The following is a 26,134-nucleotide window of genomic DNA, read 5'->3' as shown; positions in this document are numbered from 1 at the left end:
TTTTAGCCTGAATACTTTATGCATGCTTAAATATACTATGTAGAGTAAGGTTTGTTGCAATTACAAACATATGCAAAGCTTTTGTATTCAGAATTTTCTCTAACAGCTTAAAAACAAATAACCAACATGCCCCAAGCTGCTGTACTACTGAACTTGTGCAGAACTTATTAAAGCCTGTTGTGAAAAAATTGTTAGCATGCATGTAAGTAACCAGCCAAAGTCCATGGATCATCACCAGGCAGCAGTTAACCAGCCCCTTCAATGATGAGAAAGTCCAGGAGTCACTAACTCCCTCCTGCTCCCACACACAGATGTGCTTTTTTTGGCTTTCTACCTCACTGCTGTTTGAAAGGGAGGTGGAAGATAAGCCTGTCTGAACTGACATGCCAGGGGTTTCTGTAGGACTGGCCCTGAGCAGTTTACTGGGAAGCTAGAAGCAAACACGGCCAATCAAGCAACACGTCAATGTCCGTCCCACTATGGGGGAAAGTTACAGTCACAAATACAGAGCAAGCAAGGGACAGCAGAAGATGCTGACTGTCAAGGAGGCAGCCACTCCAAAAAACACATCACCATCACACACACACATGAAATTTTTTTTTTAACTTTCTTGTGATGAGTGATGCTGGAGTTTATTATCAGTATGAAGAAAGCTGATGTGTCCTTATGAATACACAAATACACCCCACAGGTGTAATTTTCAATATTCTTCACCAAGCAGTGCAAAGAAACCATTTTCTTTACCAGCACAGTATCACAGGTAGCAGTCCTGAGTTGGACCAAGGAATTGCTGACATGTCTAGAGCCAGATACTGGAGGCAAGAGTGACTTCAGGAAAGCAAGCATCTCCTGCAGAGCAGCAAACACAGAGCTGCCTTCAAACCATGACTGCCCAAAGCTAAACCACTCCTTGGGAGAGGGTAGAAAACAGAGTTTCCTGTAGTTGGTATTCCTCTTGTTTCTTGGTATGAAGGACATGCTTATACCCCATTTGAGAACAGGTAAAAAAAAGAGCACAAAGTGGCTAGAAAACTTTCCAAGTAGCACGTGTCCTAATGCTCTTAGACTACCTAAAACAACACTAAAAGGACTTCAGGATGAGCAACAAGATACTAACTGACAAAAACACACTGTTCTTAAATGAATAAATATATTTCTGTATGTATCCTTCTGTGTGCAACATATATCCACTTCAATTTCCCAATTTAAAATATAGAACCAGAAGGACAAACACTCTGCAGCAATTGTAATAGTTTTGTGGCAAAGATGGATTCAACATAATTTTTTATGTGTTTCTAGTAAAAAGCAGTAGTTTTACCTCTTGATATTAAGCAATGCCCAAGGTATCCCAGTGGGAGTGTTGAAAGCAGGTAGCAATTTCTCTCCAAGCTCCACTGCCTTTTTTCGGAAAACCTGAAAGTTAAGAAGAAACCAAGTGTTGGAAAATACATTGTTGCTCCAACTCAATTAATTTAGTTAATATCATTATTGAGCATATGGCACAATCCATCTTAGCGCAATGAAGCATCCCTGCTATTTTAGCGTGACGTCAAAGGAACGAAGCAGCACAGACTGTTTCCATTGCACCTGGTGAGGAGAGAACTCACACAGCAGGAACACACAGTGACAATGCCCAGATGACCTGCTCCTGGCACCACCAGCATTGAGCCAGAGGCACCAGCACAGCCAGACCTGACACTGCAGAGCAGGTCATTCACTCCTGGCTGCCCCTGCCAGGCACCCTGTGCTCAGGGAAGGGGCTGTGAGCCAAGGATGCTGCTGCACCCTGGCTGGCTGGCCAGCAGCTCCCTGCCCCAGGCGCCATGTCCACCTGGAGCATGGGGACACAGCTGCAGCAAGGCCTCCTTCGCTCTCTGTCAGGTTTATTCACAGGGCTCAGCACGCTCTGGGAGCCTGGGCTGCATCTCTATGTGGCTTCTGTGCTGCCAACCTTGCACGGGCAGTCTGGGGCAAAAACACCCCCCCACATCACCAAAAAAACAAACCTCACACATTTTGCAGTGCTCCAGTGTTTATGGACTCAGCTGGCTTATATCCAGAGAGTGTCAGGGCATAATTAATCAAAAGATTGGAATATACCCCTGCGGCCAATGAGACTTAACTGATACACAGCATGTAAAGAGTTTCAGCTTCCATTTCAAAAACATGAAGCATAAAGACCTCAAATGCTTACCATATGCCCACAAGAATGACAGACAATTTAACAAGAGGAAGTTTTGTGTCCAGGTAAATAGTTAAAAAGCTGGAACAAAGAGGATTTTGCTTTCCTTCAACTGCCAGCTAAGCTCAGGTTACATTAACCTTACTGTTTGTGCACTGAGTGCTCTACTAAGAGAGTTTTTAATTAGAAACAATATTGTTCCAACTTAAATATAGAAACCTATTTAGCGATTTCAATATGTGGATGTTCAAGGCCTATCTGCGTGGAATTACACTGGGATCTTGTGCAACACTGGAAGGGATTATCCCAGGTGTAGTAGTCAAAATAGCAAAGTCACCTTCATTATCCTCTCTTTCTAATAATGGTTCCTTTCAACTTGTTTTTTCTCCTCACACATATTTATGATGGATTTATACTTATTTATGTATTAGAAATCAGTTTGTACATCTGATGCATCTTGTGATGCAGCCATGCATATCTGTTTATGTGCATATATAAAGATATTTGCTGGGCAAAACAAGGTAATGGAGAAATTTTCACAAAAATAAAATACAGTTTGTAAAATACCAACTTCTAAAAGTCACATTAAAGGAAGATTTTTATTACTGAAAAAATAAGTGATCAGGGGAGAATATAAAACTCCTGAACAATCCCGTTACTATAAAGAAGCTCCAGACTATCCTATCCCACGGTCTCTCCTATTATACAGATCTCAAGATTTCTCTGGCAACAGTCCAAGATTTAGAATTACAGTAAAAGATATTTTGAGAGAGATTAACTAATTTCAAGCCAAATTATGTCTGGAGTCAGAAAACTTTCTTGAGTGGATTGCATCAGAGTGCTGGGAGACACCTGAAGCAAAGCAGCAGGGAAAACAATTTGCTCAGAAATCCCTTCACAATCCATGATATTTCTGACTTCCCAGTTTACCAATTACATGGATTCTGATGAGAATTAGTTATGGATTTGTGATCTATATCCAGCACATAATTCAGTCTTCCCCAAGCTTAAAGCCTTGGTGAACACTCAGAACCAGTTGGTGCACAACATAATCATTTCTTAGCAGATTTCCTTGGGAGGAGCAAAAGACAGCAACCCACCCGGAGCGCACAAGCTTTCCCTCACTTCACAGCCACGTTTTTCACCTTGGTCTGCTGAAACCAAACCTATCCTTTGCTCTATAGCACAAGAGAGGCCTCCCTCAGCCTTTCATAGCACGATCAACTCATCAGCCTCTCTGCCCTGAAACATGGAGGTACTGACAGGAGAGTGGCTGCAATCATCCTCCTAAGCCATGGGCACACCAGGACCCTGATATTCTGTAGAAGCATCTGCTGCACAGCATAAACCCCCTACCTTCAGCCATGCATAAAGGGGCTAGATAGATATCACATGGAATGCTGTCAAAGGTGCCACATGTATTCTTTTTAGCTGTTTATGTAAGGACAAGAGGAGATCTCCCCTTCAAACCCACACACTTAATCACAGCAGAGGCAGCAAGGCTCAGTACCTGCTCTACCTTGCAGGCTGTATCAATCCTTCATCCTTAAAAGATTACATGTGAGCTCAGAATGAGATCTTTTACAATAATTGCTTCTGGACAAAAAATCTGATATTTTAGCATATCAATTTGATGTAGAGCAATAATGCTTCACTTTGAAGTATTTCTACCAACTCTAACATCTTTTTAAAATTCTACTGTATTTATTTTATACATAACACAAATTCTCTCAGATATTGCCTACTTTATGGAAATGTCACAAACAATGGCTATCAAAAAATAAACACATGAGTTACAAAGCATTAAGTATTGTTCCATGTATGGATATAGAAGGAAAAGGTACTTCAGTCCTGTCACATCTAGTGCCCTGAACACCAACACTAGAATACACAGTGAAGCCAGACATTCTAACTTCTTTCTTGTCCAAAATGCACCTCTTCCAATGTACTAAACAATTTTCATAGTAGGCAATTGGGAAAATAGAATTTTAAAATATTTTTAAACCATCATGCAATTTTGAAACAAGTGCTGAGGTGAAGATGCACTTCTTGTTTACATGAGAATTTCAACAGGTTATTACTAATGCATGCTGGTGATTTTCCTTCTCCTTCCAAAGTTAAAAATAAAAATCAACTATGGACATTGTCTACTTTTATTTCTAGATCTTATTTAACATGGCTGAACAACTGACAGGTAAATCACTATCTATGAAGAAGAATGGCATAGACAATAATGACAAGACTATAACAACACTGAATGACTGAGCACAATAAATTGTAGCCTCCTGCAGTAAAATTATTTCCTTTCAGCTAGGGTAAAAGGGTGAAGATAAATAAAGGAACCCCTTTATTTCTCAATTTGCAACTCTAAAAGTTAATAATAAAAATAATAGGAAAAGCAGGTGCTGCAATTATTGCACATCATCCACAATGTTCACTGTGTTTTTCTTCTGCAGAAACCTACAGTATTGGACAAGAAATAAATATTGTGCTGTGGGTAAGATTTTATTTTTTTTTTGGGTAATACAAGTAAATAAACAATAGGAGCTTCTACTTATTATCTCTGCTTCTGAATTGAATTTCAACTTTTGCCAAGCCCAGATCCTTCCCCACTACCACCAGTAAACTGACTGTTTGGTAAGCACAAACATGACAGCCATTACGAGAAGCACAAAACAAAGGCAGAAATGACAGAGCACAAAAATCAGAGACATTATATATAATAAAGGAAAACATCCAGGGCAAAATTTCCCAATCCAGTGGTTATCTTTAGAGCCTCAAGGACCTTGCCTGGCTTTTGCTCATGAATGCTCATCCAGCAGTGATGAAAGATTACGTACATGAAGTACTCCAATTGGGTCAGACCTGGGAGCAGCTGTCATAGTCCCATACCTGAACCCACCCTTCACTACATGTTTAGTTTAAATATTTATCTACAAATACAAAAGTCTACAAAGCACTCCTGAGGCCTCTATCACTTTCCCCAGTGCTTTATCATATCTAGACAGCTTACTTTTTAAAGGAGGACTGTGGAGTTACTTCCCTGGCATATTGGCATTCCCTTTACCATGTGGTGCACAGACTAAGCCACACTGCCATCAATCCCTTCTTTCAAATTGAGGATTCCCAGCAAAGTACTATGATTACCTTTAAAGAGCAATGAAGCCCCTAAAAATTGCACTGATATTTAACTCGGCTAAACACCATACTACACCAAAAAAATTGTACTAAGTGAAGCACTGTGATTCAGGAAAGAAAATGATAATTGAAACCAGTCACAAATACATGATCAGTATTTAAAAGTATAAGGTTGGGCAGGATACAAAATGCCTTTTCAAGGATTTCTCTTTAACCTAATTTTTGCCAGTAGTCAGACTTTGGATGTGAGATAATTCTCTTTTTAAACTCTAAGGTGTTACTAACATTTTTTAAAAGTATAATGCTGATTCATACTGTGTGAAGGTCCTGTGTAAGATGGACTCCTCCACTAAATAAGTAGAGATTCCTTCACACTCTGCAGTCCTACTTAAAATCGGCACTAAAGCATTATTAGATACTTACTATAATAATACAATAGATTAGGCAGAAGACAGAGTTACTATACTTTCTATTTCAATCTCTGTTTATGTTAGTAGGTTGTGAATTGTTATAAATACAAAAGTCACACTGGACCACCACCATTACTCCAAGCCAGCAATTCTTTGAAGAACATTAGGGTAAGCACTGGTAGGTAAACAAGAAATCCACTTCACTGCTGCACACACTCATCTTTCTTATCACAGTCTGTTCATTCCATAGGCAACACACACACCAAGCCCGGGAACAAGACATTATTTTCTCACTCATTAGATAGCCTTAAATATTTCTTAAATACATATAAGTATTTTTGGTCTTCATAAGAGAGAACAAACTAACTAACTAAGAGATCATACATCCAGAACTGTGATGCTAATGTTAGAACACCCAATGCCACAATCAATCAGATCTTACAGACTCTTCCATCCATTAACAAATCTTATTAGGGAAAAGAGTGTTCCCACAGAGAAACAAGGCTCTGCCTGCACAGATGCAACCACAGGGCAAAGACCAGACCTGTCATCTGGTGAGCACTGGCTTTCATTATACTGCAAGAATGTTATCTCCTCTGGATAAACAAAAATGTTTCCTCTGGCTGGAATGACAAATCCCTTTGAAAATGTCAATTACCTCATTGTAGTTTTAATTGCTATTGCTAATCAGGAAGAAAAGAAAGCACAGGAAACAAATATTTTAGAATTGCGTATGTGGCACATCTAATTTTAAAAAAGGCATAACATGGTACAGCATCATAAATTAAAGAACAGCCAGAATTCTGCCTTAAGAAGTCCTCCACGTAAAGGGAACCAGAAGTTAAAATTTAACATCAAAGGAAAGAATACTGTATTTAAATCTTTTTTTCAATTGACAAAGACATTTTGTCTACATTTCTAATTCTATCAAATTAAGCATTTCTCTTTTTTGTTTTTATATTTACAGATAAAAACTGACAAGTCACTAAGTAAGATTTATTGCTTTCTTTCCTGTACCTGACTGCCTTTCCCAGTAGGATAAGGAATGAATATTTCAGTGCAAAAGCAGAAAACGAGAGCAGAAAAATGAACAGGGACAGGCTGCTTTCCTTCTCTTCAGAACACTCAGTAGAAATCCTCTCAATATAACAAATGTTGATTTGGGTTCAAAGTGATGTGCTAACAAGAAAGAGCCCTCTTAGAACAACTTATCCCAATACCTTCTTTACAAAAATCCAGGATTTTTGCTGTATTTACATTTGTTTTATTTTTAAAATGAAAGACAAGAAATGCTACAAAAATTGTGGTACTCCACCTGAAATAACAATACTTGAAGTGGTGTAAGTTGAATTCTGCCACTATCTGCAATACCAACTGATACCACACCTAAAAGTCAAATTATTTGAAACCTATTTCCTATAACACATTTTCAGTGTTTATGACAGCTGGATAAGTTACCCAGATGCTGGTGTTAATTCATCAGCAATTAGAGCTTTTACAATTACTGTCACCTTGACACCAGCAGGTGCCAGTGAGTTGTATTTTATTCAGTCCTCACTTCCAGCTGAGCTGAAGTAATTTATGAATATTCTGTGGTAAAAGGTGAGGAGACAAATTAATAACATTTCTGGAAACAAGCATTATAATGAATCACATCAGTGTGATCATCAGTGCCAACAGGAGAAGCCAAATGGCCTTCAAAGAGGACTTTCACAGCTGTAGAAGCATTTTGTACATCTAGATCCACAAGTGTCAAGAGTGTGTTTTGAGCATTTTCCCCAGGAAAGAGACTGCTTTCAAGACCAATTTCCTAGCTCTGGGCCAGCCCTGGTCCTACTGGACTTGAGGATGTGAAGTGCAACACCAACACCAGCCCACCTCACGGAGGGGATAGAATGTAAGAGAATAGAGATAGTGCAGAAGGCAATCTCACCCCTAAGTGCTGCAGCTGTACCAATCACCAAAGATTAGGAACAGGCCTGCCCTTAATAGGCCACAGCTGTGTCCAGTGAGGATGAGTGCTATAAAAGAGGGGTTCAGCTGGGTGAGGAGAGAGCTGGAGTTTGTTGGCTGTGCTGTGAAGACGGAGTCAGCGCTGTGAGGTGCTGCCCATGAGAAATCACTGAGACAGTAAGGAAGATTTGCGCTAAAATGACAACACATCTCCAGCCCAGTCTGAAGTTTTCCTACCAGGATACAGAAGTGGGGGACAGAGGATTCAAAACAAGTGACTCCACCTGAGGCTACACCTACAGTAGCCAAAGATCAGCCAGTGCTGATCAACACAATTGTACACACTGATACCAGTCAGCATCACACCCTTCACCACCCTGAGTTTTGTGAAGGCTTTCCAGTTTGCAAGCATAACTGGAAACCCAAAGCACCTCTGCCCATCTGTACAACTCCTCTCCAAGCTTTAGAAAACAGTGGTTGTAGAAATATGCTTACTGCAGAGATTCGGGCAGCTTGTGGTATCTGTGAGCAACCACTCACCTGCAAACTGCTGAAATAGCAGATGTCTTTTTCACAACTACAGGAAGTAACAAACATGAGTAAGCTTTTAGATTCGTACTACCCTTTCCAGAATAATCCAATATGCTGGTCACCAGCTTGTAGAAGAAAGTTCACATAAAAAAACCTGCCTATTGCAAAAATTTTATTATATTAGATTAAAAAAAACCCTTCTTTTATTCAATCAGACTTTTTTTGTTATGGTTTCACTGGTGGGAAGAAAATTAATTTTCTTTTCTAGCTGTCTGATGTACCAAAGAAGTCACATAGTACCATGAAGAGTATCCCCTCTGTGGAAAAGATTGTAGAGAACTAAATCGAATGGAAGTAACTGGATTAGTGAGAGATTTCCAGATTTCATTCAAATGCACACAGCAAAAAGCACAAGCCCCCTCAAGTTATTAAAAGTAGGTAACGTATGTAATTACTTCAGTTATTTTTTATCTAAGAATTTCTATGTAGATATACTGTGACTGAAAATCTTATTTTAGGAAGGCCAGAATTAAATGGTACAAACTGTCAAAAAAGAGTGCAAGGCACAAATCAAAGAAATAATGTAATTTACAGTAAGTTTTCCATACCTCACTTGTACATTAAAACTTAAAAATGAAGACAGTAATTGCTAGATAACTGCAGAATTCAAAAAATCATAAAGGAAGATGTCGGGACCCAGGACTTTCCTCTGGCTGCCCTGGGTGATACCCTGGCAAAGGGCTCAGAGACCTTGGCATGGAGTCAAAAACACCTGTGCCTTCGATTTTAGTCCATGGAAAAAATGACAAACTTTGTGTGAAGATTTACAAGCCACAGGAGTTTGAGTAGAATGATAGTTAATTTGTCACAGGGTGAAAAAGTAGAATTTTTGGGTTTTAGAATGGGGGTTCAAGAGGCAAGATGGAGGAATCTGGGTGTGTCCTGTCCTTCTTCTCCTTCTTCTTGCCCTCCATCTTCTTCTGGGATGGTGACACTTTTTGATTGGTTTAGAGTAGAGACAGACTGTCTAACATAGGTGATAGGTATTGGAAAATTATTGTAAATAAAGTACACGTAGTTTTTAGTATAAAAAGTTAACACCACCCCAAGGGCAGTCACTGTGCCACAGCCCGACCTGATGGACAGATCTCAGCAGATCAGAGAAAGAATGTAATAGATAAGAAAAATAAACAACCTTGAAAAGCAGAACCAATGAATCTTGACTTCTTCTTTGGTCACAGGGCTGGGAAAAAAAAGACTTTCTAATAACTCGGGGGTCATCTCAACCACAGGAACCCCAGAGGAAGACTTTTTTCCTGTTATATTTGGTTATTTTCTTTTGTGCTATTCATGTGTATTTAGGATTGCTTACACAGACAAACTCCAAGAACTATTTAGGAGGAAGAACTTCTAGGCCACAGGAGAAAAAGCAACTGTTCATTTATCTAGTAACGTCAAAAAGCTAAGTTTTTTTTAAAGCTTATGTATACTTGAACAATTAGAAGCTTAGCTACAACCCATTAGCACTGGAGAGCTTATGAACCAGCCATTTAATAATATCCCTGCTGCAATAATTCAAGAAAAGGCGGTGATGAATGCAGTAAACAAACTGCAATGATTGCCTGTAATAACAAAAGGAATTTGTTACTCACAAAAGCCTTTGAGAATTCCTCACCCCAGACTCAGGGCAGCTTTAATTTTTCAAGAGGTGCGATAAGCAGCATGCACAAAGAGTAACGAGTTGGATTTACTGCACGTGTACGGATTAACCGAGAGCTGGCAAGTGGCTCCCAAGGCTCCAAGTACAGGTAAACGAGGCTCACACCTCCAAAAACTGTGCTCAAATCTTAAGACTGAAATACCATACCACGCCAAATACATAAATGATGAAACAGCTCAGTGTCAGCGAATCAGTGTCAAAGATTTGGGGTGCCAGCTTTGTGTCCTATCAGCAATAGAAAGCCTGGAACTGCACATCTCCAGTCGAACAAAGCATTTGTTTCAAGCAAGGACAGATGGCAAGCTAGCAGGCATTAAAAATGTCAGCAGCCATGATGGAAGACTGAGCCCCCATCTAAGAGCTAGTGGAAGTTTTAAATCTCTGTTTTTACACAATATCCACATAAGAGGAACAGGATCTTAACCCATATGAATTAACACTATGTTATATCCTGCTTTGACCAACAGGCACCACTTAAGAGACACCATACAACTGTACAACTGAAGTATGAAGAGACAGTAGCACTAAAAAACTCCCTCCCAAGGCTCCTCTGTCCCCAACAAAATAAGCCCCCTCCAACCAGTGGAAGTCCAACATTCACATGTTTGCATGCTGGTGAAAGGCACTGTCAGCCCTGGAAGCAACTCATAGACTAACATCAGGCAAGGATGCCAAGAGTACAGAATATCTCATGAATTTAGTAGTGAGGTCTTCTACAGTTCAGGAAGATGATATATGCATTTGAAAGTATATTGGATATAAGTGAATGTGACTGAAATTAAAAATATGGCATATAAAATGGAAACTCATTATATTGTGAAGCGATACAGAAAACATCTGGATGTCATCTTAAGAGGTTGGTGTTTTTCCTGATTAAGGAAACAGCTGCCTTAGTAAAATTACTCATATCCAGCAGTAACAAAGAGTATCTTTTAGCTCAATTCTTCTGTTAAGCCACAAGCATCTGCTTCCTAATTTTCTTTTTATTTAATCTTGTGTACCCAGCTCAAGTGCTGTAACAACAAATTTAAATAGCTGCCTCATTTTATATCTTGCAAGCTATCATGACTAAACAAAGAACAGCACTTTGCATATGAAACTTTCCTTTCAAGCAGGTGACCATTGAGGGGTGATTTGCAGCACCATCTGTGTGAAAGCAGGGGGTGGGGTGGAGGAGCCTAATAAACTGCCTGGGGAATCAATAACTACATCCTCAATGCAGCATAAAGGGCTTTCAGAAGATTCATTCCTAGGCTTGTAAATTTGACTGTATATTTTAATTCCAATACCATTAGGTGATTTAGAGTGATGCCTTCACTCTAAATGACAGTCCTAGACCATGGTGGCAGGCACAGAAAAGGCTAAAATCACTCTGTACATAAAGGGAGTTCTGTTTTATTTTTAATGGTAACTCTGCAGCAAATAGGGAACTGTTTGTTTCAGCCAATGTTATGTGATACTTGCAACTTTCTTCCAGGCACTAATGGCAAGAGTTTTAAGTGATGGTTATCAATTACACAAGTATATGACAATGTGAACAGGGTACCAAGGGTGCCTCCTTTATTACTTCTACCATTAATTTTTTTCCTTACTTCATTCACTCACTTTAATATTTTACTCCAACACCAGAACAACAGCTTAATGAAATTACTCTCATCAGTTTGAATCAAAAAGATCCTTGGATAAAAGGGACCAAAACTCAGGGTTTCCTATATTCTGCCATCTCCCTTGAACTGACCACTAGCAAACCTGAGTAGCCCACTGAACAAATGCAACAAGCAACTATTCCGTCTTTTTGCTCTGTTTGCCCTCAAAAAGATGATCTTCCTCAATCACTACATAGTCTTGATCTGACACCATCACAAGTATTTTATATCAGTTACTTGTATCATACAGAGGGTGGTCCTCAAATGGCTAAAATGTACACTGATGGTGTCCTCAGAGGAGGTAGCACAGAGTAGGAGTTCTCCAGCCAGCTCAGGGTTTGTTCTTTCTGGAGTTACTCCCATTGCTCTACAGCAATTGTGCTGGGTCTGCAGCAGCAGTGCAGCAGCACTAAGGAAGAAAAGTTTTCCTTTTCCCTGCTGTTTTCATGCAAAATGCTCCAGATGGCCAAGGGCTGTGCTTTTATGAAGCTGTGAGTGAAATTTCACAGGAGGATGCTTGAGATTGGAGGAGACCTGTGTGGAAGGAGTTCTGAAGGTCATCTGGTCCAGCTGTGCTGCTCAAGCAGGGCCACCCAGAGCCTGCTGCCCAGGAACATCAATGTGTACAGATAGCTTTGGAATATCTCCAAGGACAAGGGCTCCTCAATCTCACTGGGCAATCACTGCAAATCACTGCAGTGCCCAGTCATCTTTACAGTAAAAATGTGTTTCCTGATGTTCAAAGGGAACCTCTTGGGTTTCAGTTTCTGCTTGATGTTTAATATAGATGTTATATTTTGGCATTAGGACATGGACAGGGCAGGGTCATAGTACAGGCCTAAGTGACAAGCTGTATCTTCAGTAGACAGTGCAACAAGGTATTTATCAAGGGTCTTGTCTTGTTAATTGTTTGATTTCAAATGAAGCAAGCAATAAACTTGTAATGATAGCAACAATAAGGACAACTAATAGCTAGTGAACTACATGTAATGCAGGCTGTGAAAGGATTAGCACAAGGAACAAAGTATGATGAGAACTCAAACTGACAAGTTTGAATACTGAAGTTTTAGAAACAAGCCATGATTTTAGGCACAGAATTATGGAGTTCCAGGCTTTACACAGTCTTGATTAAACACAAAAAGCCTAAGGAGTTAATTTGCATTACTCTAATGTCCTTTGCCAGAGACCCTAAGCTTTTCTTCATGCATACACAATTCCACATTCCACTGCCCATTAATTTGACGTGTTCATGGATACAAGTAGAATAAATTAAATTAAACACTACTATTTTAGAGTGTCTCTTACATTCTTTAAACACATATAAAATATAATGAGTATTCAATGGAAATTAGTGTTGTATATTATGGCTGCCCCATGTTTAAACAGTGAAGTGCTTCTTTTAATCCTTATACTAGGATTGAAGTCAACACAAGAATTTCCAGTTTTTGTGATCACAGATACTGGAAAAAAGTAGAATGATCACAAGTACAAAGACAGTGCCAACAGTCCCTCTGTTAGATCTACAGCATGGATCACTTATGAATAAGCCACTGAATCACAAAACTCTCTCACTGAGTTTCTCTAGCACCAGCAGCTACAGACTATTTATATCTCACTTGTATAGATATATGGGACATAAATCAACTGTTTTAGCTGTTTCAGTCCTCAGGTTTCAGTGGATGCTCAGATTACAAATAAATTTGTTTTGGTCAATTTCATTAAAAACAATGGGATTGAGAATGTGCCATTTGGGTATGCAAATTCACAAATTTAAATTTACACATTTATAGCTTGGATTTGCAACCACGTGAACAGCTGAGCCTGACCCTGTGACAGGTGAGTTTGGTAACACCAAGAGTTGCATTGATGCATTCTTAAGTTATTTTTCAAGGGGAGGAACAGGTTAAAATTTAGCATACTCTGCAGGTTCCTTTCCCCATAACACTTCTGACACACCATCTAGATGGCTTTTTATGTAAGTAATGTAACAATAAAAACCTTCCTCTATACAGCAGGACAAAAAGATGATGGTTTCCTAACTCAGTGCTTTCTTTCTTATTACTGAGATTTCTCTGACAGACAATAGTCATTGAATTGTCTGATGAATAATGGACAGGATCAAAATGAGCCTGAATAAAGTACTTGTATATTTTCCTTAAATTAAATATAAGAGATGTGAACTCTTGTAGTTCTTTGCATGTAAGCCAAACAGGAGGCTTCAAGAGAGAAGAACTGATTTAAGAAGCTCGTTTTACGTTGTAAGTTAAATCATCAGGCAGACTAATTCAATTCCTTTCTGTTTACTGTAAGACTATTTCTCTTACTGGACAAGTCATAAAACTAAATTGACTAAAATATAAGAATTTCCAATTCTTAAAGACTCAGAAACAAGTCCTCTGACTGAGCAGCAGGGCTGCCAGCACATCAAATTTATGAGCAATTCAATTGCTTCTGTGAATTTCCTGCAGTTAAAACCTTTTTAATTTTTTTGAGCTAAACCTCAAATTACCATTCCGGTAATTAAACAGCCATAAACTGTACTCTCTAAAGATTAACACTATTTTTGAATGCAGAACATATTTGAAGGAAACAATGGTTGGAAGTATTAATAAAGACTTCAAGTCTGTGTATTAGCATGTGGACATTGCTTTCCATGCCCTCACTTGAAGCAAAAGGAAAAAAGAAAAAAAGGCATGACAACCATGTAAACTCTCTCAATTTTTAACAGAATTCGTTACAAGGCTGTAGTGCTTTATTTTATTCTTTTAACTGAACACTACACATAACCACTTCTAGAGAGAAGGCCTTTCAGGCTTCACTAAATTATTTCTATATTTAATAGCATGTAAGTTAAAACATTAGAGTACCTTAAGTGCAATTTCAAGCAGAACTAGATAGAAAAAAAGTCTTCAAAGTATAATTTCGAAAAAGGGCATCTTAGTCACCAGCTTCACTCACTCATTAATTCTGTTAACAACTGTCACAGTCTATCAAGAAAAAAAATATGGCTGAGTAAGTCCTCCTCGTTATCTCAGTAAATCTTTACTTTTGACCTTGGGTCAGTTAATAACCATATTAACTTAAGACAGATCCTTCAAGCAAATTAGAAAAGCTGATGGCATTTAACATTGAACTAATTCTGCTCAGGCGTGCTGAGAACCACCACTGTAGTTTCCTGCAGCAGTGTGGCAATGATGGCCCAAAGCATTACAGCAGCTGTAAATCTTGCCTGGAATCAGGAAGATTATTTATTCTTCCCTCTAGAATATAAATGGAAATAAAAGCAACTCTGGAAAGAAAAGGCTGAGCACAGACTGAAGCATGTTTGTAAGAGATACCCTGCAAGCAGCAAATGCTGATGAGAAGGTTTCAGTTATTCACTAGTTTTGCATGATAAAAGGAAAAAGATTGAAATTGTCTGTATACTATGAATAGTGTTTTTAAGAGCAAGTTGGGGAAAATAGCATGCTTTAAGAAAAACAGCATTCTAAGATGCTGACTTTGTTCTGCAGCTGTTAGTTTGAAGAAAACAACAAAAACCAAGTTTTTAAACTACAATGGAAGGAAGTGAAATTCATAGCATATCCTTTTCCCATGATGATCCTTAGGATCTATTGGACTGTAAAATCATCTAGTCATGCATGCAAAAATTAAGGACAACTTGGCCCCCAAGGGACAACAAAACTTTAAAGCAGTAACAGGACTGAACCAGCTTCCAAAACCAACTAGTACGGTTATTTTGCTTAGCCTGCAAAAGCAGATGATTGCCTAAAGACTGAGGAAAAGAAACAAACGGGACACATCTAGTTCTTCAGATGAACTAGTTACAGAGTATTTTTGGTAGTTCAATGCATTTGAAAAATCAGAAACAACAGAACTGGCCCTTTATGCCAGAAAGAAGACAGCTCTCTGTTAATTGAAGGTTGACTCTACTCCAGAAACACTGCTGCTGGAGTGATCTTCCTTGTTTGCTTTAGAGTTATGTCAGTTTACATAAGACTTGGATGTTAAAACAAGCTCTTGAGCCTTCATGTAGCTGAATGACAAGAGTCCCCTCATACTGCACAGTTTTAATTAGCTACTATTTGAAGGAGTTCATCAGGGTTGGGTGGGTTAATCTCCGCAATTAAAGGTGTTGAGTAAAGAATATCAGAGCTAAACACATAAAACAAAATCCAAATTCTTAGAATATTTTACCACCTCCTGACCTCTCTTGTATCTTTTGCTTTACTAGGAAATTAAACAGTCAGAGGGCTGGCCAGCTAACACCTATGGGAGTACAGAAGCTTGCATACGAGTTGACAAAAGACTTGCAATGTAAACAGTGAGCTAAGCAACTGAATCTGCTGTTTAACTACATCCTAAATTATTTTTTTTCTTGAGGAAACCAAGCAAGATTTGTATGAGACACTGGCACTACATACCACTCCTCCTTTTCAGCTTTCAAATCTTCATGTTCACCCTCTTCTCAGTTTCTGGCTTAAGAAAAGTTTGCAGTTTGCCCAATTCTGTGCACTTAGCCCTGGGCAAAATGAACCCTTACATTTACTGATTGGAGGAAAACAAAGATTTGTTTTTCAAATGTTTCACGACAGCTCTGTTTAGGGGCAATCACCTGCCAAAACCACAAAACCCCATTGGCATCTATCATGCTGGAAGTGACACAGGATTTTTAATGTGCACATCTTTTCCAAATTCCTTCTCAATCATTTGCACATAGGGTGCAAACACAGTCTGAGTATGGCAGAGGCAAGCTTTTGACACAGATGATACAGCAACTGGACTCATTTATCAACCAAAACATTTATCAACATTATTCAACTGTTGCATTTTTACAAATGGCAAACAAAGCCTGTGGCTTCCTGCAGTTTTTGAAAGGTGTGGGAGAAAGCTCCCTACTCATCTTACAAATCTTTCAGATTTCTGTTGCCTGAAAATAAACAATTGATCCTGCCAAAAAATCCACAGGACAATCAGCCCTCACCATAAATTGATCCCAAGAGTTGGTGCTAACTTAAAGCAAATGAACCTTGTTTGTATCTGTCTCATGTTTGATCTGCTGAGCAAGATGTGTTGCAAGTGCAAAGGAGACTTTTAAAAGAGTATCTGTTTCTCCTGCAGCAAGGATGCCATTATCTCTACCTATTGCTGGAGATATGAAGAGCATGCAGGAGCAGCAATGATGTCTGTCTGTTTCTGATTTCAGGCATTCAATCTTCTCAATGATCTTCAGTTAGCTTGAAGCAGCAGAATTGGTGGGTGGCACAAAGTGGTGTTTTGTAATGAATTTCTAATCTGATCTTTTAAAGAGCTAATTGGATAAGAAGCTTCCCAAATTGCATCATGCATTTCTGTTCACTCAAATTGTATTTATAATATTAAGAATATGCCTACATATTTTTTACTATAAGTAATTTAAATTTTTGAAAAGAGATATATGAAGATAGAAAGATTCTTTGCTAAAGTCAGCTTTGGGAATCTGATGGAATGTCTTCAGAGCTGCCAACAGAATCAAAAATGTGGTAATCTTCTACTGGCTGGTTTATGCTTTAAGCTAGTAAGAGAAGGATGTTATCACCTACTTAACTCCCAACTTAATGAAAAATAACCTCAGTCTACAGAGACAAAGCACGAAGTGGAATCTCCCATACAGCAGTTATACATTGTGAAATATTTAGATGAAGAAATGAAGAGTCACTCCACACACAGAGTAAAATAATATTTCCATATGTACTTTTTTTTAGGGTAAAAAATCAGTACAATGATTCAATAACATTTATTATTACTGAACGTTTATACCACATCCACAGAGAGAATATACTTCCCAAATATTTCACATAGCTCGGAATTTAAGCAGCATAATTCATGCTGATCTATTCCCACTGTCAGCGCTGAGATTTTTTTGTTGCTTTCATTTGCAGAAAGAATTAAAATTCTTCACTGTACTCTTATACATAAGTATTGTTATTTAGATATGACTAGTATATTTGCAACAATCTAAATGCTGCTTGCAAATGGCTCCACTGAACCCTGTATCTAACCATATGTTGTACATTTTCTATTAAATCTGCACAGCAACTCCACCACCTCTTCAGGCAGCATGTTTTTACCTTTCTTTTACTCTTCTTTATTATGAAGCTTCATTTTGTGCTGCTAAGTGACAGAACTGGAAACTGAGATAAATGAAAGAGAGAAATATCTTGGAAACAACTTCTTTGCAGGTGCCTGGTGATTCTGGACAGGCTGCTAATAGCATGTAATTTCTTCTGTACAGTATATCAACCCACATGCAAAGAATTCTTCTTTAGAGTCTATCTAGAGCTGCTGCTCAAAGGGAAAGCACTCACACTACTATTTCTGACAGACATTCTCTTTCCAACTGTTCTGTAGAACCAGAATGAAGTGAAACTGCAGGAGCAAGTTGAAAGCCAAATCCCCAGAAGAAACAAATAGCTCTCTCTCTGCTGCTTGAATTCTACTTAATAACATAGCTCATGAGCTTGTGTCAAATATACCAGCTGTTACAATCACAATCCAGTATTTCTTAGGCCTCATTATAATCCATTCTCCTTTCTAGCAATTTACCATCAGCCTACAGTAGTGTGGAGGTGAGCAGAGATTTTAGTTAAAATTAATGTAATGAGCAGTGAACTTTTTTCTTATTTCCAAAGTCAACATATGAATGCAAAAACATGCCAAATAGGTTTACCATGGAACAAAGCAAATTTTTTTATTGTTTGGAGAAAACTTCCCAAAAAACCCCTTTTCTGCTAGGCAAGTGGGAAGCCACTAAAAGTGAAGAACATAAGTTTTGTACAGGATGGAGTTCTAAACTGATGTTTCTCAGATCAAAATCAGGGCTTTGATTCCTGGTTTCATAGCAGGCTTAGTTGTAGCAGCTGCAGCAGGCTGTCACCACAGCTTCTCAGTCCCCTGCTGTGGGTATTCACACTGATAGACAAACAAAATGATGACAAACAAAAGAAAACATACCCACTGCTGGACTCCAGCAGACAGCAATTCACTGAATTAATGCAAATTACCACTATTCCCACTTTACATTAGCAGAGTGGCCTGAGGGCCCTCATTCTGAGGCACAGAACCTGTTGGTGATGGCAGCTGATGGTGTGCCTGGTGGTGGTGCCTGATTATGTACAGGGGCAGAGTCTCCATCAGGTACCCAGACCCCAGAAGCAGTTCCCTGCCAATGTACACGTGGGTGGTATCAGTAACCACACAGCAGAGTGGGAAGAGAAGGAAAATCTAGCAGCAGCATCTTAATTAAGTGCAAAACTGGAAATCCACAACTCTGTTTACCATTCTTCCAATTTTCTTCAGAATTAAGTGTGGGGTCAGCTTGAGCAGCACAGTGGCACAGAGCAGCTGAGCAAGTAGCACTGGGAGAGAGGGGACAGAAGTGCTAGGAATGAGAAAACTTTTGGAGTAAAGGGAACCTATTTGAGAGAGATGGGTTTCATCAACAGTGACAGTGTAATTGCACTGCAGGAACTTAAGAGACAGAAATGGAAGACTGAAGGGCAGTCTGCTTGCAATGGCAGAGCAGTCTGCATAAAAGAAAATCTTAGGAGCCAAGGTTATCTCCAGAATGTGAATCCATAGGGATTCTTTAATACATTTTGATGCAGGTAGCACAGAAAGTGAACAGCATTAGATTTATTAAAGGTGGAGAAGAGGCTGAAATAATAATGGAGATTACAGACTGTGATTGTGGAAAACAGAGGAGATTTTAAATCCTTCTCTGTCCCTGAGTAGGATGTTAAGTGCTACATCTGAGCTGATATAAACCTTGATTTTACACAGTGCAATGACAGCTTTCTGCAGAAATTCAGAGTCTATAGGAGAAAAAGTAGCTCTTAACTTAGTTTGACATATTACTGTCAACAGGGGTCACATGCCCCAATTCAACACATTCTTTTAAAAAAAAGGTTCACTTTGGTAATGTTTAAGTTTGGAAAGAGAATCAAGATGACCAGCTGAAATGAACTCGGAAAGAAACAGCCACAAGGTTAAATTGCTCAGAGAAGATTTGGAGAACAAAAGGTGAGGTTCAGAGTCCAAAAATTCTCAAATCAAAAGGTTCAGATGACTTTTACCTTCCTTTGTAAAGAAGGTGAAGAAGGTAATTAAAAGTAAAACTATATTGAGTCCAAGTAAGGAATACAGAAACTGACAAGCTAAACGAAAACTCTTAAGACAGGATAAATTTAATTTTTGAAGAACAAATGTGTAAAGTTAAAAAAAAGAAAAAGAAAAAGAGAAATATGAGGCCTGCTAGAGAGCCAGGAGAAACAATAGGAAATGTCTGTTTAAAAGGGCATAGTGCATGAACCAAAGCCTTGATAAAAAGATAAAGATAAACTTGCCCCAGTGTTAGGTCTTGAAGAGCCAAGGCATGTTCCTATGCAAGAACCTCATTCCTTCAATGAATAAGCCTAATGGACTGTTGCACTATTGAGGCTGGACTAGAAGATTGCTTGAGGTCACTTCCAAGTTGAATGGCTCCAGAATTCATTGAAATACCAAGTTAAAAAATCATAAATCTATAAAAATGAAAGAGAGCATAAAGATCATTTAAGACCTCTACAGGAACTAAAACATGACACCACTGAAACACTGATGTATTGCTTAAAAGTGGCAGCAGATGGATGGTAGGTGGGAAACAGGACCCAAATCTGAAAACAGGGCTGTAGAAAGCTACAGGCAATTGAAGTCTTCTAGTCTGTACCACACAGGGAATTCTACTGCCAGTCTGTGAAGGTGATTAAGGAGGAGTTAAGTGGCATTCACAGAGAAGTGATCAAGCTGATACAGTATGCCTGGAGTTTCAAACAGCATTAGAAATCAAGCTTCCAGGACATAAAAGAAAAAGTTCTCTTGTTAACTAGTGTCAAGTTAAGTGAGAGGAAGCAGGAGATAAAACATGCGGTCAGTGCTCACACTTGGTGAGCTCAGATCCCCAAGGCACATACATTGGAAATCAATCACAATTTGCAGAAAAGGCCAATACCTTTGTATAGGTGAAAAAAACTTAATTCTCCTATGATTCAAGACTGCTAAATGATGGAATTTTCTTTTTATAAATGGAATTTAAATATTCTCTCTGAAGAGACACCTCTACAAGAGAGGTAAAGACAGAGAGAATAGCTACAGCTAAATTCTGCAGAATGTCTCAGCACTATATGAAATCAGCAATCTTCTGTGGTCAGCCTGGCAAAGGCAGTTGGAGATCAATAGTATCTGCATCATTATTTCATGCCTGCTTCTCATTACTAAGATAGCCTGACAATCACTGAGGGATGGTGGTTTACAGTGGGCAATGATTAGGTCTGTCTGAAGTCAGACAGGAAGCCAACACCATCAAGTGAGGTTGAACAGTGGCACTGTAACTCCAACTCTAAATGAAGATATAAACTAATTAAGTATGTCATGACTTTTTTCCCATTTTTTTTAACCTTGAATTAACAGCTGGTAGAGAGAAACACATGAAACTCCAAGTCCAACACCTATCATGAAGAACTTGGGTTTTTTCCTTTGATGTTTTTTTTTTGGTTTGGGAGTTTTTGGAGGTAATTTGTTTGTTCTGGTTTGTTCTTGTTATTCCTTCCCCCATCAGAAGAAATTAGTGTTCCTTCAAACAGGTTATCCGCCACAGTAAAAAAAGTACAAATCTGTTACATTTCTGCTTCATGCCTTGGAGAAGAATGGCAATATGAGCATATTATACAGGAAGAACAGCAACAGCTGCTGCATCCAAAATATTTTAACTCTGGGAAAAAAAAAAGCTGCTTATCCCATTCAGAAAACAGAAAAGCTTCAAAGGAATCTGGGAAATTACCAGCTGAATCTGAAACTCATGGCCTTCTTATTCACTTCAGAGCGTTTTGGATTAACTTTTTTGCTGCTCACACAAACAGCAAATTAAAAGTTCCTTCTATTTCTGCCTATGCAATGTATTCCCTGACTGTGGAACAGTCCTCTTATTACTGAGTTTTAGCAGTGCCTTTTAGAGCCAGTTATGAGTAAATCAGAAGACCTAGAGAACATTCCAACCTCACTGGACTAAGAGCAGGACCATACATTTACCATGACTTTCAGCACCAGTATCACAGCTATTCCCAGCAGGGAAAATTACAGTGCTCAGAAGTAATGTTTGTAATCTCCATGAATTCCAAGAAAGATCTTAGTTGCTGTTAGAGGGTTCAGTGTTGTCCTCCTCTAAAAGTTAACAAATTATCTCCTTATATGACTACATTTGGAAGTGTAAATACCTGGGTCTGTAGAACAGAGGACCTTGCTGCATGCAATACTCCTGACCCTTGGTATGCCAGAATTTAACATCAAACTAGCAAGTACAGCAAGGCAGTTGTGAATCAAATTTCTCCCTTACATTTTATTTTTCATCTCAAAACAAAAAAATTCCTTAAAGGAGGAATCTTCCAAGATTCTAAGACATGTCTGGTACTTAATCAAGGTTTAATTTGAACAAAATGATCAAGAAAGTTTGAAAAAAAAATCTGTCTCAGTCCTGTGGGATAAATCTATCATATTACAGTTTCCTAAAGATACTTTCATACAAAAAAAAAAAAAATTCAATACTAGCAGTGCTTTTAAGGAGCCTGGCTTATTTTTAATAATCCTTTACAGCCAATGGCTTATGGAAGAAAAAACCAGGAAAAGCATTTACATGCAATATTATTATTAGGGACTTAAAAACCCAAAAGAAACCAAAAAATAACCAACAACAACAAAAAATAGCAGCAGTTAAACAGTTATTCATCTTAAAATTAAGTTTTCTGATACTTGTAGCTATTTTACAAATGAAGTTGATATTTGACTGAAACTCTTTTTGACTTGGGTTTAGACAGATACCACAGTGAAAAAAAAAAGCAAGCATATGACATTTCCAGCACTTTAAGGTATTTCAAATTAATTATAGTAAGGTAGAAATTGTAGGAAGTTTAACAGAAAGCTTCTCATGGCTCTATTTGCAAGTGAGCAGCACATATAGTTATCAAGTGGTAAAGTATTCAATTTCTTCATTTTTAGAATGATTCACATTGGTGACTTTATCTAAATGAACTATTATGTGAGTAGGATGTTTTAGGAACTACTCAGTATGATAGCATATTCTTTAATCGTGATTAGTTAGACTTACAAATGATTATGGAACATACAATGTGTTGCAGCTTTGGATCATTACCCATGGAAATGTAATTCAGAAGCACAAACAATAATTATTTCCATCACTCCTTCTACCGAAACATAGCTTTCTTTAATTAGAATACTGGTAAGTGAGCACAGCAAATATAAGATTTTTTAATAGTTAATCTGATAAAGAATTAATTGAGCTTTTAACAGAGGAAGTTTAATCCTTCAATCAGTGTGCATATAGATTGTGCTACCTTTTTAAAAACACCCACTAATGTAATGGACCAACAGATTACTAACGATATATTTGTCTATGGTGGCAACCAGGCTCTGGGGCCCTCAGGCCTTTCCACACCTCTCAGCAGCAGCAGGGAAGAAGAGACCTCCATAATACAGGAGAACCTCATCCTGCTGTATCCCATTCTTTCCATTGGCAGAGGTTGGCTATTGCCACAGCATCTTGGGATTTAGGAGACAAATCATGATGTTTCCGCAAATCTGATGAAGCCAGAGCATGCTGAATTGCCCTCTCTAAGCCACCAGAACAACTGTTTAGGGATGTCATTCTGTCTTGGACAGCAGATGTCTAACAGAGACTGTGAGAACCAGTGGCAAACATGGACGATGCCCTTCCTGGCCTGCAAGAGCTTGGCATCCTCCTTAATAATACACCTCTTCTCTGTATGTAAGAGCCCATTTTACTTTCATTACTGAGTCCATCAATTTTAGAATGGGCACTAGCATCCTTTATTACTGATCTACTGCAAAGAGTTCCATTTAGTTATCCATCGTGTGAAACACTTTCTTGTGCTTCAGACGTCTCCTCATTTCATTTGTACAAGAGTTTTACTGGAACACGAGTGCTGCTTTCAATCTAGCTGGAGAGGGGGTGGTAAAACTGCCTTTCTGAGGGTGAAGGAATAGCTGAGAAGCAATGACTAGGTGTTATTTAGGAGAAGCTATACACACTGATTGAAAGTGAGACTGCACACTAACAAATACAGGACATAAACCATCAACATGCATATGAAATCACCAGCACTGATGACAAAGGATTAAGGCATTTCCTGGCAGACAAACTGCCACTTGATGTAAAGGCCCATGAGCATTCATCTACCAGCTCATCTGCCAAGAAAAATCCTCTGCTTCTGTCAGGACTGGTTAATTAAAGTGTACCAGTAGGTTATGCTAGAAAAGCCCACACCTATTTCCCAAGTAGATCTCCAGTGAAAAGAGAAGAAACATATGTGAAATAATATCTAGCAAAGATCCTGACACTAGCTCCCAAGCACATCTCAATTTTTTTTTCATTACTGTTAAGTGTCTGACTGCATTTTTTCTCCTGCAAAATTACAAGGCTATTCAAATAATAAAACCTGTGCATTTTAAGACATGAATGTCTTTTCCATACCATCTACACTCAGCATAGGTCCATGTGAAATAAGCAGGTAAGTCTAGTTAAGACATAAAGGTGTCAGAGGAAGATTGTCTCCTTATAACTGCTTTGTCAGGTACATGACCCAGCAGTGCCTGCTAAAACAGCTTTAACACAATGATAAATTTTAACAAAAAATAATCATGCACAGTGAAAGTATTAAAGTAATTTAAAGTGACAGGTTCAACTAGTATTTGGGAAATTTACTTATGAAAAAATTAACTTCCTTGATTTATGGAGTTTCTGCCAGTAATTGCTTTGGATTTAAGGAACGATAAATTCAACTTACGGTTAAAGAGTACTAACTTGTGTAATCCTGCAACAAAATACTACTATAATCCAGAGACAGAAACAAGAATTGAAACTAGTAAGATAAAAGAGTTTTCAACTGCCGAGTTAAAACTTGAAAATATACATGTCATTTAAAATGGTACCTGTGACTCTTTTGGCCTTCTCCAAAAATATTATACAACTAATTGCATTTAGACAAAGTTCTAAGGTGAAATTGCATCTTCATTCTCTCCAGAAACCATGACAGGTGATAGAGATTATTGGGTTATTAATGCTTTAGAGACATTCACATGAATAGCTTTACAGTTGCCTTTTCTTTCTTATCATGTCTTTTCCATGTGAGTTGAAGGCTCAGGTTCAGGTAGGCAAACAGAAAGTAAGAGTTTAAACGAGTTCAAGGGTACACTTGAAACCCATTCGGGAAGCAGGAAGGTGATGCAGCAAACCTACCACTACCACAGAGTAGGAACTCCATAATTACACACTCTAGCATGAAGCCCAGAAGATGTACTGGGTGTGATTCCCACTCAGGAAAAAACCTGAAATATCACTTAACACTTAAATAAAGCAATAGCTTTAGGACTTGTAGAAAGCAGCAGCAACAGAAGCAAGAAGACCTATTGGACTGGTCTCCATTGTACAAGCCATTTTCAAAGTTTTAAACAATGGATAAATGAAATTATTTAATTTGGATAAATAAAATTACTAAAATTAAATTTAATGACTTATCTAGATGATGATATGTCAGATAAACCATCTTACTTCTTCTCCTGAAAGATAGTAAGCTGAAAGTAGTCCACCGACGAAACGAATGTTGACTTCAAATACGGAAATTTCAGCATTCTGTTAAAACAAACATAAATTTATTTCTATAGAGGTTTATTTTTACATACATACATATATATATATATATATATACACACATATATATATACACATATACAGGCACATACAAGTTTTAAGGCACAACAGCTGCAAATAGCAAAACACAGAAGATGTAGGGAAGGCCAGCACAAGAATTCAAAGCATTTCTTTCTCTTCCTCACTTTGACAAAATATCCTCATCCTGCTCAACTTTTCACCTCTTCTGTTGGGCTATAAGGCTTTCTCTAAATCCACATATCTAAGTACTTATCATTCCTTGCAGATGATTCAGCATTTGCCCAAAAGGTGCTCTTGCATCTCATGTCCCACTACCTCCCCTCACTCCATCTCAGACAGATCAGTATTGATCGAAATGTCCTATCAAGTGTTTTCCTACTTCAGTCTAAATGCAGCTTACTGCAAAAAAGAAGGTAACACTAGAACGAGTTAATTACGTGCTGATAAAAAAAAATGTAATCATTATGTGTATTCACAAGGAAGATGAATCCGTTTTACAGTGACAGCCCTTTCCAAGCTGGCATGGATGAATCTTTTACCAATGACAAAGACTTGGTCCAGCCAGTATCTATCTCAAAACTCAAAGCACACTCTTCCCCTGCCTTTTGAAATTCAAGCATAAATGAGGAATCTGAGTCTCACATGCTTTTGTTCTTTTTTAAGGCAATTCCAATTTTACCCCAACACTCAAGGCATTCAGCTAAAAAGTCGGTCAAGTGAAATTTCTTAATTTTTGCCTTTTTATGTAATACTATTTTTTTTTAATTTCTGTGTTTT

General features: G+C 38.3%; 1 protein-coding gene across 2 annotated transcripts in view; it reads right to left on the bottom strand.

The window, feature by feature from the left end:
- Nucleotides 1-26,134, bottom strand: part of MAN1A1 (mannosidase alpha class 1A member 1) — a 139,819-nt gene that overhangs the window by 57,544 nt on the left and 56,141 nt on the right. For both annotated transcript variants that reach the window (XM_030946670.1, XM_030946671.1), the window contains 2 exons: nt 25,238-25,318; nt 1,319-1,413 (listed from right to left, as the gene is read on the bottom strand). In XM_030946670.1, coding sequence (XP_030802530.1) covers nt 1,319-1,413; nt 25,238-25,318 — 176 coding nt within the window. The remainder of the gene's footprint in view (nt 1-1,318; nt 1,414-25,237; nt 25,319-26,134) is intronic.

The sequence above is a fragment of the Camarhynchus parvulus genome, chromosome 3, assembly GCF_901933205.1.
Source record: "Camarhynchus parvulus chromosome 3, STF_HiC, whole genome shotgun sequence".
Lineage (NCBI taxonomy): Eukaryota > Metazoa > Chordata > Aves > Passeriformes > Thraupidae > Camarhynchus > Camarhynchus parvulus.
This window is presented reverse-complemented; position numbering and strand designations above follow the sequence as displayed.